The sequence below is a fragment of the Dreissena polymorpha genome, chromosome 2 (assembly GCF_020536995.1).
Source record: "Dreissena polymorpha isolate Duluth1 chromosome 2, UMN_Dpol_1.0, whole genome shotgun sequence".
Lineage (NCBI taxonomy): Eukaryota > Metazoa > Mollusca > Bivalvia > Myida > Dreissenidae > Dreissena > Dreissena polymorpha.
The window spans coordinates 39030769-39046633 of NC_068356.1; the positions used below are offsets into that span (position 1 = coordinate 39030769).

Here is a 15865-nt window from a genome sequence, read left to right on the forward strand (position 1 = left end):
TTATTATGCCCCTCTTCGAAGAAGAGGGGGTATATTTCTTTGCACATGTCGGTCGGTCTGACGGTCGGTCCGTCCACCAGGTGGTTTCCGGATGATAACTCAAGAACGCTTAGGCCTAGGATCATGAAACTTCATAGGTACATTGATCATGACTCGCAGATGACCCCTATTGATTTTCAAGTCACTAGGTCAAAGGTCAAGGTGACCCGAAATAGTAAAATGGTTTCCGGATGATAATTCAAGAACGCTTATGCCTAGGATCATGAAACTTGATAGGTAGATTGATCATGACTAGCAGATGACCCCTAATGATTTTCAGGTCACTAGGTCAAAGGTCAAGGTCACGGTGACCAGAAATAGTAAAATGGTTTCCGGATGATAACTCAAGAACGCTTATGCCTAGGATCATGAAACTTGATAGGTACATTGATCATGACTCGCAGATGACCCCTATTGATTTTGAGGTCACTAGATCAAAGGTCAAGGTCACGGTGACCCGAAATAGTAAAATGGTTTCCGGATGATAACTCAAGAACGCTTATGCCTAGGATCATGAAACTTGATAGGTACATTGATCATGACTGGCAGATGACCCCTATTGATTTTCAGGTCACTAGGTCAAAGGTCAAGGTCGCAGTGACCCGAAATAGTAAAAATGGTTTCCCGATGATAACTCAAGGAAGCTTATGGCTAGGATCATGAAACTTGATAGGTACATTGATCATGACTGGCAGATGACCCCTATTGATTTTCAGGTCACTAGGTCAAAGGTCAAGGTCACAGTGACAAAAAACATATTTACAAAATGGCTGTCACTACAACTGAGAGCCTATATGGGGGCATGCATGTTTTACAAACAGCCCTTGTTATTATCCCCGTCATAGGTGGAGGGATATTGTTTTGGTGTTGTCAATCCGTCCGTCATTCTGTCCGTCCGTCTGGAGCAATATCTTGTAAGTGATTTGGCAGATTTCATTGAAACTTGGTATGAGTATATATATGGATAAAAAGACGATGCACGCCAAATGGCATTGTACACCATCTGTTAATAACAGAGTTATGGCCCTTGGTATCTTGAAAAAATGCTTTTTGTGCATCCGGAGCCACATCTTGAAAGTGCTTTGGCGATTTCATTGAAACTTGGTAGGAGTGTCCAGAAGCATATTGGCGGGGGATATCAGTTCAACGAATTTGCTTGTTACTAAAAAGTTTTTTGTTATATGTCACTCAAGCCGGGTATGCGGATACTTTGATAACAGATGGCACTTCGATAACAGATAACAACAAAAAACACGGGCGAGAGTTGAGTTCTTCAGCTTTTTTGCATTTATGTTCTGTTCATTTGGTTTTCAGACACGTAACATTGTTTGGTCGATTAATGGTATAGTACTTCGTATTGCGGAGCAAGAAAGTCGTGGAAAAAAAACAGTGGATTATGAAAAAAGAGATAAAATTTCATCAATAATCGTCATGAATATCAATTATCAGTACGTATTTCAACAAAATAAAAATACTTGGAAATAAATCAAGACCGTGCCAACTAATCAAAATAAAAGATCAATATGTCCATTAATGTTACAACATGTTTAATTTTAGTTTAATAACGTATTTGAGGAAATTCAAATATTTTAAGAGTCGGATGCCAAATTTTCATGGACACTTTTTTACAGATCATCTCAAAAACAATGGCACTTCGATTCCAGATAACTCGACACTTTTTACCAGATATAACACACTCTATTCAGTGAATCAGAAATGCAGAATTCATCCTGGAATACTGCTATAGTAAGCAGGCAATAAATAAAAATGTATGTTCTGACGTAAATTAAAAAGGAATTACCGAAACATGTTCTTATCCCTTTGGAATATGTTAATGAAATGGAAAGGGAAGTGCTTCCTATAAGTAGAGCTCAATACAAGGGAGTTTTCCAATCTCTTAAATTGTGTGGCTATGCATTAGTATCGTCTGCATGATGTGATTCTAATGAGCACCAATGACAAAGGATTTTTTTTAGGTGTATTGGCCGCTTTAAGACCCATTGCCTCTCTTATCTAGAGTCCTGCTATAAGTTCAATTGAACACAGTCGTGTTGATCCACATGATTCGTTGTATATTCAATTCTCTAAATCTCAATTTACCACTTAAAAACAAGTTTATTATTTTCGGTCGTCACTTGAACTATATAACTCCAGAAATATGCATTTGAATCTTATTAGCTCATCTATTTTTTGAAAAAAAAAATGAGCTATTGTCATCACCTTGGCGTCGGCGTCCGGTTAAGTTTTGCGTTTAGGTCCACTTTTCTCAGAAAGTATCAATGCTATTGCATTCAAACTTGGTACACTTACTTACTATCATGAGGGGACTGGGCAGGCAAAGTTAGATAACTCTGGCGTGCATTTTGACAGAATTATGTGCCCTTTTTATACTTAGAAAATTGAAAATTTTGGTTAAGTTTTGTGTTTAGGTCCATTTTATTCCTTAAGTATCAAAGCTTTTGCTTTCATACTTGCAACACTTACTAACTATCATAAGGGGACTGTGCAGGCACAGTTATGTAACTCTGACTGGCATTTTGACAGAATTATGTGCCCTTTTTATACTTAGAAAATTGAAAATTTGGTTAAGTTTTGTGTTTAGGTCCACTTTATTCCTACAGTATCAAAGCTATTGCTTTCATACTTGCAACACTTATTAACTATCATAAGGGGACTGTGCAGGCAAAGTTATGTAACTGTGACTGGCATTTGGGCGGAATTATGGGCCCTTTATACTTAGAAAATTGAAAATTTGGTTAAGTTTTGTGTTTTGGTCCACTTTACCCCTAAAGTATCATAGATATTGCTTTCATACTTGGAACACTCGCAAACTATCATAAGGGGACAGAAAATGGACAAGTTGCATAACTCTGGTTGTCATTTTTACGGAATTATGGCCCTTTTTTGACTTAGTAACTTTGAATATATGGTTAAATTTTGTGTTTCGATCCACTTTTCTTCTAAAGTATCAAGGCTATTGCTTTCAAACTTCAAATACATTCATGCTATCATGAGGTTACTGTACCTGGCAAGTTGAATTTTACCTTGACCTTTGAATGACCTTGACTCTCAAGGTAAAATTATTAAATTTTTCTAAAATTGCCATAACTTCTTTATTTATGATTAGATTTGATTGATACTTTGACAAAACTACTCTTACCTGACATACAATGTACCACAAAAGACTCCACCCAAACCATCCCCTGTGCCCTCCCCCCCCTCCCCCCCCCGATTTTTTATTTTTTATTTTTTAAGATCATCTCACAAATGACCACCACACCCTCACACTATACCCCCCCCCCCACCCCCACCCCAAAATTATTTTTTTGAAACGGTTAAAAGACACAAATATTTATTTTTATTATTTTATTTTTGAAATACCGTCCAACCATCGCACCCAAGAACCCCCGGGATCACTTAGTGCGTTTTTTTTTCCTGTTTTTATTTTTGAAAGATCGTCTAATAAATTATTGAATATGAACAATTTCCCCATGATGGCTTACGTTATACTGTCAAGCACTCGAATAGTCGAGCGCGCTGTCCTTTGACAGCTCTTGTTTCCAATGGTCCTGTCTTGGCGTTGAAAAACAAAAGAAATACAAAATATTAATGAATATTGATAAATTTAAGTAATAATGTTCGTTTAAAAACGTTTGATATTTAAACTCGTTGATTGAATCTTTGTTTCAAATCGAGTCTGTTCAGTAAATCAATTATTTAGTTTGAAAATCAGTTGGTATAAGCCTTAAACCTCATTAAAATAAATATTTTGTCTCAACTGCTCTTTCGATTATTATAGCAAAAAGAAATAGCTATTTGAACAAGCGCGAAGAGTACTCATGTTCACATTTAAAATTGAAATGCTACATATTTAACAATAAAATAACATGATAAAATGTTGGTAGAGGTAGGCCTTCTTCGGCGATAAAAATAGATGGTGAAAAGATACATAAAAACATTAAATTGAAGTTAGCTTTCTATATATTCATGCAGTTAAATGAATAGTAGCCAGACCAATCTTTTTACACAAAGGACATAATTGTTTTCAATGTGTATGTGTGAATTCACCACAATACGCTCATTCATAGTTTACGAACACTAGTAACACGATAAGGGTTTTAGTACGAAATGGCAGCTTGTATTTACGTGAAATACTAAAACCTTCGACAAATGGTCATATCAAGGTTGCGTGTTCTATATGTGGACTTTTAGATGTAAACAATCTGCTTCAATAGATTCTCATCCTAAAAGTGATATTGCGGACGATTATCAGGGGGTGTAAGTAGGACTCACACCCATATCGAAACCAGATAGGTCTAATGTTGACGAACAAGTCACATATATTAAGAAGAAAATATTTGATTTCACCAAAAAAGTTAGAAAAATCATGTGCATGGACCAATGAAATGAATGTTATGGTATGAGATATTGCGCTTTCAGTCGCTCTTGATCCCTTTTCAATCCAACTTAAATAACTCGGCACTACCATTGGCCAATTATCAAAAATATAGGGTCCCTCTTTTAATGACAACGTAGAACCATAGATGATCTGATTGAAACCCAGTACACTTGTTATTGATGTGAATACAGGCATTTGCTTTATAATAATTCTTAAGTCTAGGTTACATTTCATTTCACTATGCTGTTGTGAAATATGTTTTGAGTGTGGTGTAGACTTCATGCCAAACCATTTTTACTTCCGTTCCGCTTGAGAAAACAAAACTGCGTTCGACAAGTAAACATTAAAAATTTGAAAATAAGTAAGTCATTGTACTTGGATGAGTGCGACATGTGAGAGATTTATACTCATTTACAATATGATGCATTGATTTAACGATTATTGCTGTCAAATCTCCACTTGAATCACTATTTTGTATACATGTATTTAGTGTTCAAATTGGTCTTAAGTATGGAAGGCCCGTTTACCATGCGCTTTGCAAAAGCAATTTTCCTAACCAATGTGTATTTCTAAAACTGCCAAGTGTCAGTGATAGTGGTATTTTTAAGTTATCAGCTATCAATTATCAATTGACATTTTATGAATAGCCTCTGCCATTCAGAGGAAAGAAAATAATGTTGTTATAATCAATTATTAAACGACACATATCATTTCACAAAATCATTTGGAAGCATTTGCAGCAAACACATTGCAAAACAGTACTGTTTCTTCTCAGATGGCGTTTAGTAAACTACCATTGGTGTTATGAATATATATAAAACAAAAAACATGACCACCAGCATTTTGAAGATAGCACTCCTCAGTGCTATGTAGAAATTGTTTCTTTTGCTTAGGTTTTACGCAACAGCATTGACAACTATGCAAAAGTAATATAGATAACATAATTAATGACAATACAGGGATTTTCAACTTTTGTATAAACACTTTTTTTTGTGGCTACATTGACTACCGGTATATTGGTTAACTAAAATTGCTCAAATTCTAAACAATGCTATGGGAGTTATGTTTTTATTAAAAAGTCGCTATCCCAACAAAATGAGAAAATATAGCGCTATTCCAATTGTAATCCACTGTATACCAAATCACTGGAGAACGTTCTTGAATGTTATACATGAATTTACACAATTAAGCAAATGCACATAACTCACAATCACACTTAACTGATATTATATTATACTTTTTAAATTGTATACCCCGTTTCATTTGCAAGCAAAATGATTAATTTGAGCAATCCATTTTTATCTCGAAGATGATAGACGAAGATTAAATTGGCTTTAAAATAAAGTGTTGAAACTTGGACAAAAACAAAGACAATCCCATATTTGATCGCTTTTAAAGTTGACACGATTGCATTTGCAATTATGTTTTAGTAACGAGTTATGTCCACTGTGCTTATTTAATTATAAACACAAAAGTCAATAGTTGACTCAGCCGAAATAATACATTACACAGTACTTAAGTGGTACACGTGAAAGGTTTAAAATACTTATATATATATATATATATTATATATATATATATATGATTTGTTTTTTAATGATTTTCAGACTAACGAAAGTTTTTCCTTCTTTTTGTTTTCCAGGTTTTGTTACACAAGGTCTAAAATGATCAACCCTGAAGGAACCCAACCAATTGTAGGAGCAGGTGGTGATGGTAATGAACCCACAGCCAGTGAGGTTGCTCGTGGTTTGCAGATAGTTAAAGACAACATTAAGGATGAGAAGGTTAAAACAGACTTGCAAGACATTATTTCAAAAATAGCTCATGGATCAGTCCAGGAGAGAAGCTATAATATTTTGACAGAGAATTTAAGGAGCTTTGTGACCAATCTTGGATCCAGTGTGCACTTTTCATTAAGTCAGACCAAGCAGATCATTAAAACCATTATTGTGTTGTGGAATAAACCCTTTATTGCCAGGCATGTGATGAAGGAGGTTTACAATGAGGATATTGGAACACTTATCGATAAAGAATTGCTCGATCAGATACCGAATGATGTAAAACAGTTGGATGACGATGCTATTGAGATTTTTTCTAAAGCTTTACAAATTGGCTTTGAAGAAGTTAAGAATATCCGCCTTATGGTTGTAGGTATGTTTGGTGTTGGAAAAACATCACTCGTGAACAATTTGATTGACGACTTCAGAGAAAATACATTTGTACCTAAAAGCACCGAAGGTATAGATCTGCATAGGTGCCATCTTATGCAAAATGGGGATTGGTGTTTGGATGAAGAACACAAATTAGTAAAAATTCAGACTCGCCTTATAAATGCTTTTAGGGAAGCAAAGCAAACTACAAATAAATATTCAATAAGTAATTATACAGGTGAACAGGAAAACCCTGGCAGCGTTTTTGTTGAAGAAAAGCGTTTTTCCGATGATACTGATATTCGCTTCACATCAGAAGCACGGGCACCAATAAGGCAAATTGCTAAAGAAGATGATGCACTTAAAGATTTTCTTCCACTTGTTGAATCAGTACAGAAAACCGACAAAGAAACTTTAGACAACAAAGATGTGTCTGCTAAAACGAAGACAGATACCACTGTGTCTGTTTGGGATTTTGCAGGCCAGACACTTTACTATTCTACTCATCAGTTTTTCTTAAATAAGAGATCCATTTACTTACTTCTTATGGACCTGACCAAACAACTGGATGAATATGTAATAGAAAGCACAACCGAAAAAAGTGGAAGTTGGTGTGGTTTAGTAAAAAACTGTACCTATTTGGATGTCTTTAAATTTTGGCTTAATGCTATCCACATGTACAGTGGTTATCAATCTTTAACAGGAGAAATACAACCAACTGTTATTCTAGTCGGAACACGGAAAGACAAATTAGAAGGAAGTGATGAGGAAAAGACCATTCATAATGACAATTATTTTGATAAAGCACTGCGTTCTTTTGAGACAAATGCGCCCATTTTAAAGCACATTCATAAGAGGAAATTTCTCGTGAGCAATTTATCTCCAGGAGATTCTATATTTGAGGAACTACGCAAAGAAGTCAAACGTTTGGCGGAGAAACAAACGTTTTGGGGTGAAAAGACTCCTGTCAGATGGATTCAAATGGAACAGTCCCTTGACAAAATGAGAGATCTGGACGAACAGCTTATACATTATGAAAAGATAAACGAAGCAAATAAATCTAGCCTAAGCCCACTAAATGCAGATGAACTGACCGTGTGTTTGGAAATTCAGCACAGACGTGGAAATATATTATTTTTCAACACAGACGAACTCAAGCATTTGATTATTCTTGCTCCTCAATGGATAATAGACGCATTTAAGTGCTTCATTTCGCATGTACGGGACAAAAATCCAACCCATTTGACTGATTGGGATGAATACCTAAACCTTGGTATTCTGAAACCTCAAGTGTGCGATGAAATCATGGCTAAAAGTCCTGAACATATAAGAAATTACAGAAAAGATGTTATAAAGTATATGGAGCACTTGGATGTAATTGCAAAACCTTTAAAACTTGAAACCCTAAACGAGGTCGCCGGAAATGAAACCCTTGATAGACAAGTTTTACAAGGTGCAAATGAAGTGGTTGAACAAATCAATCACAAGTATGAAGATTTCTATATTGTTCCATGTATACTGAAGAATCCTCCACCACCAATAACGACATTTACTTCACCAGAAGATGGAATAAAAACACCAGTGTTATGCTTCGTGTTTTGTGAAAAGTTTATGCCTCCGTCGTTTTTTCACAGACTTGTTGCTGTTTGTATTCGCACATGGCCCATCAGCATATCAGGAAACGAGAACAATTTGTACAATGGACTGGCTGTGTTTGACCTTCGTCCAGCATACACTTTCACCATCTGGTACAGGGACCACATCATTTATGCTAGGATATCTTCTTGTTCAAAGAAACACGATTTAGATGTGGACTTCAAACTATGTCAAGAAGTAAGACACATTCTTCGGAAAAGTTTGCTTAATTTTGTTGGTCAATCTGTAAATAGTCCCCGGACTGCTACTGCATTTGATGAGTACGTTCAGTGTCCAGACATGTGCAAGTCGGAGCCCAATAAGGGCATGCTACAAGTGACCAAGTTCATGTATTTCAGTGAATTAGATTGCACAGCATGTCCGAAGCGCCATACAGTGGAACGAGCAGAGGCCTTGCGACATTGGTTCAAGCTGGATCTCGATGAAGCAGATAAGAATGATGATGATTTAAATAGACTTGCAGATGATGATGATCTAAAGAAAGTTGCAAGTGCAGTTGGTCATGAATTCTGGATGCTGGGTATTGAACTTGGTTTGAAAGATTGTGAAATGAACCAGTTATATGATGCCCCTGAATGTAGAAGAGATCACTGTACATTCGTTTACAAGTATTTGGTAAAATGGCGGAATAAAGCTGGAGATAGAGCAACACTGCAACTTCTCAATAGAGCCAAAAATGCGGCACGCGTGTACTGCTCAAAACCCCACACATCTAAATAAATATCTTCATTCAATGTCAACAGGTCCGCGAATGTATAATGACAGCTGCATTGTTACACGTGATACATGGTTCGTAAGTATTTAATAGTATAGTACTGTATCTATGAATTGTTAAGAAGCATGTATAATTCTGTGTTTGTGAGTGCATTTTTCCGTTGTTCTTCAAAAACAATTAGTTTATCTCGCGAATACTTTTACTTCAAATGGTATGAATTATTCGGACGGATGAGTTACTAATTAGCATAGGTGTTTGCGCGTGTGTGTGTGTCTGCGTGCGTGCGTACGTGTATGTTTGCAAGAATTTTTTAGCTATTTTGTACGATAATACAAATTATGCAAAAGGCAAATCAAACGTTAATAATTGTAGTAAGATTCTAAAGTTTCAGTTTAAAACATAAACAATTAGGGCCTGTGTTTTCCTATATCGAATAACTACATTATTTATGTTCATTGATTTCATTTATTTGATTTCAAAGTTTTCACTCGTAACTTTAAATTGTTGTTGTTTTCATGTTTCACATTACTTTCGCATGTGTGCTTGTTCATGGTGAACACTAACATTAGTTCGTATTATTTAAATATTTGATTAAGGTCATTTTTAGCTCAGCTGTTTTCGGAGAAAATCCGGGCTATTGTCATAGCCAGCTTGTCGTCCGCCGTCTGCCTCCCGCCGTAGGCGTCGTGCTAAAACCTTAACATTGGCCATAACTTTTTAAATATTGAAGATAGCAACTTGATATTTGGCATATATGTGTATATCATGGAGCTTCACATTTTGAGTGGTAAAATTTCAAGGTGAACATCATCCCTCAAGGTCTAGGGTCGAAAAAACAAAGTCAAGGGAAGTAATAAGCTTTAAATGGACATAGTTATCTGACCTGCCCACACATATATTTTTGTTAAATAAATCAAAGCGGCGCTGTAGGCGGCATTGTGTTTCTGACAAACACATTGTGGTAAAAGGTCAACGTCAAGGTCATCCTTCAAGGTCTACGGTAAAAAATACACATTTAAGGGAAGTAATAAGCTTTAAAGGGAGATCATTATTCATTATTGAACATAGCCACATTATATATTTTGCATGCACGTGTATTTCATGGAGCTGCACATTTTGAGTGGTGAATCTACAGTCACGGTAGTGGCTTTTAATTATTTGCTACTAAAAATAGAGATTTGTTAGAGGCAATTATTTTCAAGGGAAGTAATTTATATTATTATAAATCTCATATTATATATGTCCTTACCAAGAATTGAAGTTCTTTTCACAGTTACTGTACATATTTATTATTTTGATTATTTATAACTCAAATGATTGATTTGTCAAAGGTTTTTTTAATGATATAATTATCATTTCTTTCATGTACTTAGTTGTTAATAGTATTGTTCATTACATACCTGTGGACCTATGTCCATAGATACATGATGAACTCTGGCTATGATCTCTTTGATAAACCACAGGCCTTGGTTGTCAGTGATGTCTGACTTGGTCATTTTTGACTGTCTACAGACCCCCACCCCTGGTTGGATTGGACAAAATCCAAGGGAAGTAATAAGCTTTAAAGGGAGATGATTTCTATACCTGCCAAATGATAAATAGAATTTTTTGCTCAAAGTGGCGCAGGAGGGGGCATTGTGTTTCTGACGAACACATCTCTTGTTGGGTCACTAGGTCAAAGGTCAAGGTCACTGTGACCTCTAAAAAAAATTCTGACAATCTTTCGCACCCGATCGTGGCACCCGTTATGCGGTGATCGTGGCACCCGTTATGCGGTGCTCTTGTTATGTGTGCAATCGTATGTGTGATAAACTTTGGTCAGTCGGTTTATGTATTTGAAATGAGTTGTACACTACGTCGTAGCGGCAAAAGATCTGCGAATTCATTTTAGTTGAACAAATTATATTTTTAACAAAATAGTTTAAAACCATGAATGTATATTTGCGTCATGGATAAGAGACAAATAAACGTGTTTTTCTACACACACTGTATTTTTCAGTAGAGTGCCGCTCATACGCGTCCATCACATAACATATCTGCGTTGGTGTCAGAAGTGTTTGTTCTCTTCTTGACATGTGGTGCGTGTTCAAAATTATGGTATCAAAATTAAAAGAACATTATATTTTAACAATGCTAATACATGTATAATTATTTTTTATTGCATGAAATTGTGGTTTATATTATTATACTTTCAATTGATACTCTTTATCATTAACATTGTTTTGTTCATATAACTCAGTTATCTCAGTGCAAAATGGAGCACTAGTTTTTTTTTCAAATTTAAAGTTTCATAAAGACTGAAAATCAACGAATATTTCGCAAAATATTTTGTAAAATAAAGTTAATCCTTAAAAACAATCAGTGTTCCGTATAACAATAGCCAAAATTTCAAGGCTATATGTGGCTTGATAACATAGCTTTAACGAGTTACAAATGCTTATATTTATATTTTCGCAATATATTCCATGAGAATTTCCGACGACGGTATCCGAGCATGTACAAGCGAACGCGAGACTGCTTCTTGCAGCGCCGGTAAAACGACGTATTCATGAGAACTGCGTTGAGCTTCCGTTTCCTCCCTTAGCGAATCTCGCGTTTGCTTGTTAAAGTTTTGACATTGTCGTCGGAAATTCACATGGAATATATTGTCACTCACAAAAATAAATTTGTATCTCGTTAAAATTATTTTTCCAGACCACATCTTACGTTTGCATTTTTGGCTATTGTCATTAAGAACACTGTTTTTTATTGTTTTAGCCTTACTTTGTAAAATATTGTACGAAATATTCGTTGATTTTGAGTGTTCATGTGCTTTTAAGTGTAAATAATAAGATATCATTATTTGATCGTTTAACCATGTCATTCCAAAAAAACGGGCGTTTATATTTTTTGACAAATGTTCTCCATTATTTATGAGTTTTGTACAATAGTAATGTGTTTTAACGTTTTTAAGTCCGATAATTACAAAAGTGTGTGTAATCATATAATCTTTTGCACATACCTTCATTTGTTCATTTGTAATTTCCATGGGCGGCCCTGTTCCTCTGCCCATGAAAGATAGTGGCATATGCATGTGTATTAAGTACTTGAAAACCAGCTTAAGTGTGTGTAGGTAAAATTACCGACATGACATGACTGAAATACTGTTTAAAACGACGCACAATCCAACTAAACAAACACACATGAATTTGTTGTCTTTTAATGTTTTTTTATTTACACTCTGGTTTGTGTGTTGACGTTTTTATTACGTTGCTGAACTAAAAATTCAGATCATCATGCATTGTTATGCACGTTTTGAATTAATAAGTATGTTTGATTCTTGTTAAGGAAAACTTTTTTTCAGATAACAATATATTATCAAAAGGTCATGTTAATTAGCATTAATGTAATACATAATAAAAAACGTGTGTACGAAATTGTTTAAGTAATTATAAAATACAATGTTTAAATCGTTATATTTGTAAATTTTGATCATGATATTCTTTTTCAAGCCATTCATGTATGTCTGTCAGTGGGCTTTCGGAACGCAACAAACTATATATTGACCCAATGTTAACATTTTTATTAAATAGGTCACGAGTACATGTTTGTTTTTATGACCATGTTTTACATTTTAACTCTATGTCAAGTGTAATTTCTTATTGCATTCAAAACTAAACATCTTATTATCTATATCTACTATGCTTAATTTACCATTTGTACGGTTCATATCCATGTAAAATCAATTTTTGTTGGTCACATATTTGGATAGACGCCATATTTAAAGGAAGTGACTTTTGACCTTTTTGTTGAATTGTGGGTAGTGTATTTTGACGACCTCTGTCAAACTTGTCGAACTTGTCAGCAGACGGTTTTATCTTGCATTTTCTCAGTACATTTCTTCATCATGCGGAGGTTTGATTTTTATCAAATAATTACAGTCATGTGCATTTATATGTTCTAAACCTCATTATTATACTTAAAGAAACATTTCCAGTCAATTTAATGAAGTTGTTATTGTTTCAACTTTAGGCGGTAACTCTGTTTATTTTTGAGGTGATCGGTTACGCTCGGAAGATGCGCGGATGGTACGCGGTTGAGTTAATGCTCGGATTAATGTTATGACCGCGCATGGCTCGGACCTGCTCGGAGCCTTAGTATTTAAGCCCTGTTAATTTTACAGTCAAGGACTCTGATTTTTTTTTAAATTTAATGCACATTCTCATAAATAGATTTTCTCTGATAAATATTATTTTTAGGCATTTTAAATTAAAAGAAAGTTAGAAACATTTTACATATTTTTGCATATAATAGAGTTTTTTAATAAGATTTAAGACTAAGGTAAAGGGATATTTTATCGTTCAGTTTTAAGACTGATTTGAGCATTGTAAATGTGAGTTTGAGAATTGTATTATTTATGATAAATTGTTGAATGCATTGATGTACTTTTTATGCAAGTTAGTTAAGTATGAAAATTTGTTGAATTTTATTTGGTTGTTTATTATACTTATTATTTGAGAGTCATTAAATGACTCAGGCTATTATCTTCAGTTTATTTTGACAGAGTCCATTTTATTTAAAATGTTTAAATACAACTTAATGAAAGAAAAGTTGGTTTGACACCAAGAGTAGGCTCGCTATCAGATTGCAATAAGGAAAAGAAAAAGAAGAACCCGCTCAGCGCGTTACATATTGATCTAACGAGGCAGCTTATTACGCGTTTTCGAAAAGCACTTCCAATGAATAATTGTTTAAAGAAAACAACATTATGAAAGTGTTCGGATGTTTTAACCGTTCCTAAAAGAGTATAATATATACGTTATGTGTTGAAGATGTTTGTAAAAAAAATAGAATGACATGATTTTAACAATGATATGTATCATACAATTAATTTATTTAATTTCAACAATTGCAACAGTAACTCTGTGTGTGTTTTTTATTAGCCGTAGAAGGAATAACGAAATTGTTTTTCAATTATTTAGACGATAAAAATCATCAAAAGAATCAAATAATAAATTGAATAATTTTGATTAAAATACAAATATTAGATTTAGACATTTTAAAAAGCTGCAATTTCGTTTTGATTTAATGTAAATACTGATTTATTTTGTTTTAACCGCTACCACAACACAACACAATATTATATAGACTCATTATAGTTTGATGCTCTTTGTATCAATGCTGTAAGTTATGCGGCTGATGCAGACCATAAAATACGTGTGTGTTTAAAATGTGATAATTTTTGTTTTACATGATGTTGTCTATGTTCTGTTACTGATGTTTAAATGAGGTGTTTATTAGTTTAATAGGTGTAGTAGTCATAAAACAGACAATGCTACTTCAAGATATTGTACATCTATATGTTAACACATTTGTGTTTTGTTGTCTCCCCTGTAAGCTGTAAACCGTAAATCTTCATAATTGAACACTGTTCTAAAAATGTCATATACGGTGTATTGCAATGAATATTAGAAGTTGAACAAGATTTATTGACCAAACACGAAACATCTCTTTGCCTTCGCATTTTAATGTCAACCATACCTTGGCATGCAGCTTACTTACCCGCGTGTTACATTTTCGAGTGATTAGTTTAATCCCAGTTAATTTCTTGACCTGACACGAAACCCCGTAGCATTATTTTTTTTTTTACATCTAAATGTAAAACTGATCTTGGAAATATGGTCCGACTTGTCGCGTACCATTACCTGTCTGTAATAATATATATATATATATATATATATATATATATATATATATATATATATATATATATATATATATATATATATTATATAATTATTTAACTCTTGCAACTGACAACGTTAAGACAAACACACACAAAAATCTTAACTCAATAAGTTTTAAAGCAGCTAAATAAAGAACTGCATTTGATTATCAATAATTTCTCTCTATTTAAAACTGTCTATATTTTTATGTCGGAGCAATACGAGCTATATGTAAATCCTCGGGTCACCGTGTATCGAGCAGTTAAGAAAACATGTAAAAGAATTTTTGAATTAAGGCAAACAAAGTCGCAGATTTACCTTTAAATAATTAATCAAGCAAAAGCCGATAGTTTCATACCCATCCGAAATAACATACACTATTCGCGTTGTTTACCTGGTATTGAGACGTCACTTACAAAAAACGAGAGTCCGATAAGTTTGTTTATCGGTCAACCTTCTCTTTAAAGTGCTCGAGAATTTCAAAAACACAAACGTTCGCAATTCGTTCGAATACAATTTTTGCATATATATGTTACTTAAAACTGATTTGATAAAATTAGCATCCGATCGGGACGGTGTATACCCACTGAACATGTGCATATCGTCATGTCACCTATTTTCGCGATGTGCGTGCACAGATTGTTCCATGCAACATTTTCTGCAATTCAGGAAAAAGTAAAAAAAATTTTTTTAATAAATCAAATACACGAAAGTGTTGTGTTTACACTAGCGCAGTTGTCTGCCTCACTTTGCAAGTTATGTGGAAATTTACTTATGAGTACCGAAAAATTGAATGAAAAAGGGATACATTTGGATTATTTCAGTATAAGTAAGATTTGAAATTCAATTATACTAGTTTTTTTCCCTCATTTCAGTCGTGTATGTATTTAGTGTAAAGTGTAGTAATTCTATTGAAACAAAATACTCAGAGCGCATGCGTGGACGACATCACGAGAGCCGCGTTCCGAGTCCTTTTCATTTCTTTGCTTATTAATGTTAAATCCATGTTTCTTGTATGCCTGTATGCCATTCACAACTGTTGACTATATTGTGTATATTGTGAATTATATGTATGTGTACTCATGGGCCTAAGGCCTAATGTATTCTGATTTAAAACTATAAACACATATATTATGATAGAATGTTTGATGAATGTTTGAATTAACATATTTATTCAATGTTCATATTTGCTCACCTTAGC

At 34.2% G+C, this 15865-nt stretch overlaps 1 protein-coding gene across 2 annotated transcripts in view; it reads left to right on the plus strand.

The window, feature by feature from the left end:
• LOC127866665 (uncharacterized) overlaps positions 1 to 14649 on the plus strand; it is a 164845-nt gene extending 150196 nt beyond the window's left edge. For both annotated transcript variants that reach the window (XM_052407392.1, XM_052407391.1), the window contains exon 2: positions 6081 to 14649. In XM_052407392.1, the coding sequence (XP_052263352.1) occupies positions 6103 to 8964 (2862 nt within the window). In that variant the 5' untranslated portion in view covers positions 6081 to 6102 and the 3' untranslated portion in view covers positions 8965 to 14649. The remainder of the gene's footprint in view (positions 1 to 6080) is intronic.
• The last annotated feature ends 1216 nt before the right edge of the window (positions 14650 to 15865 follow it).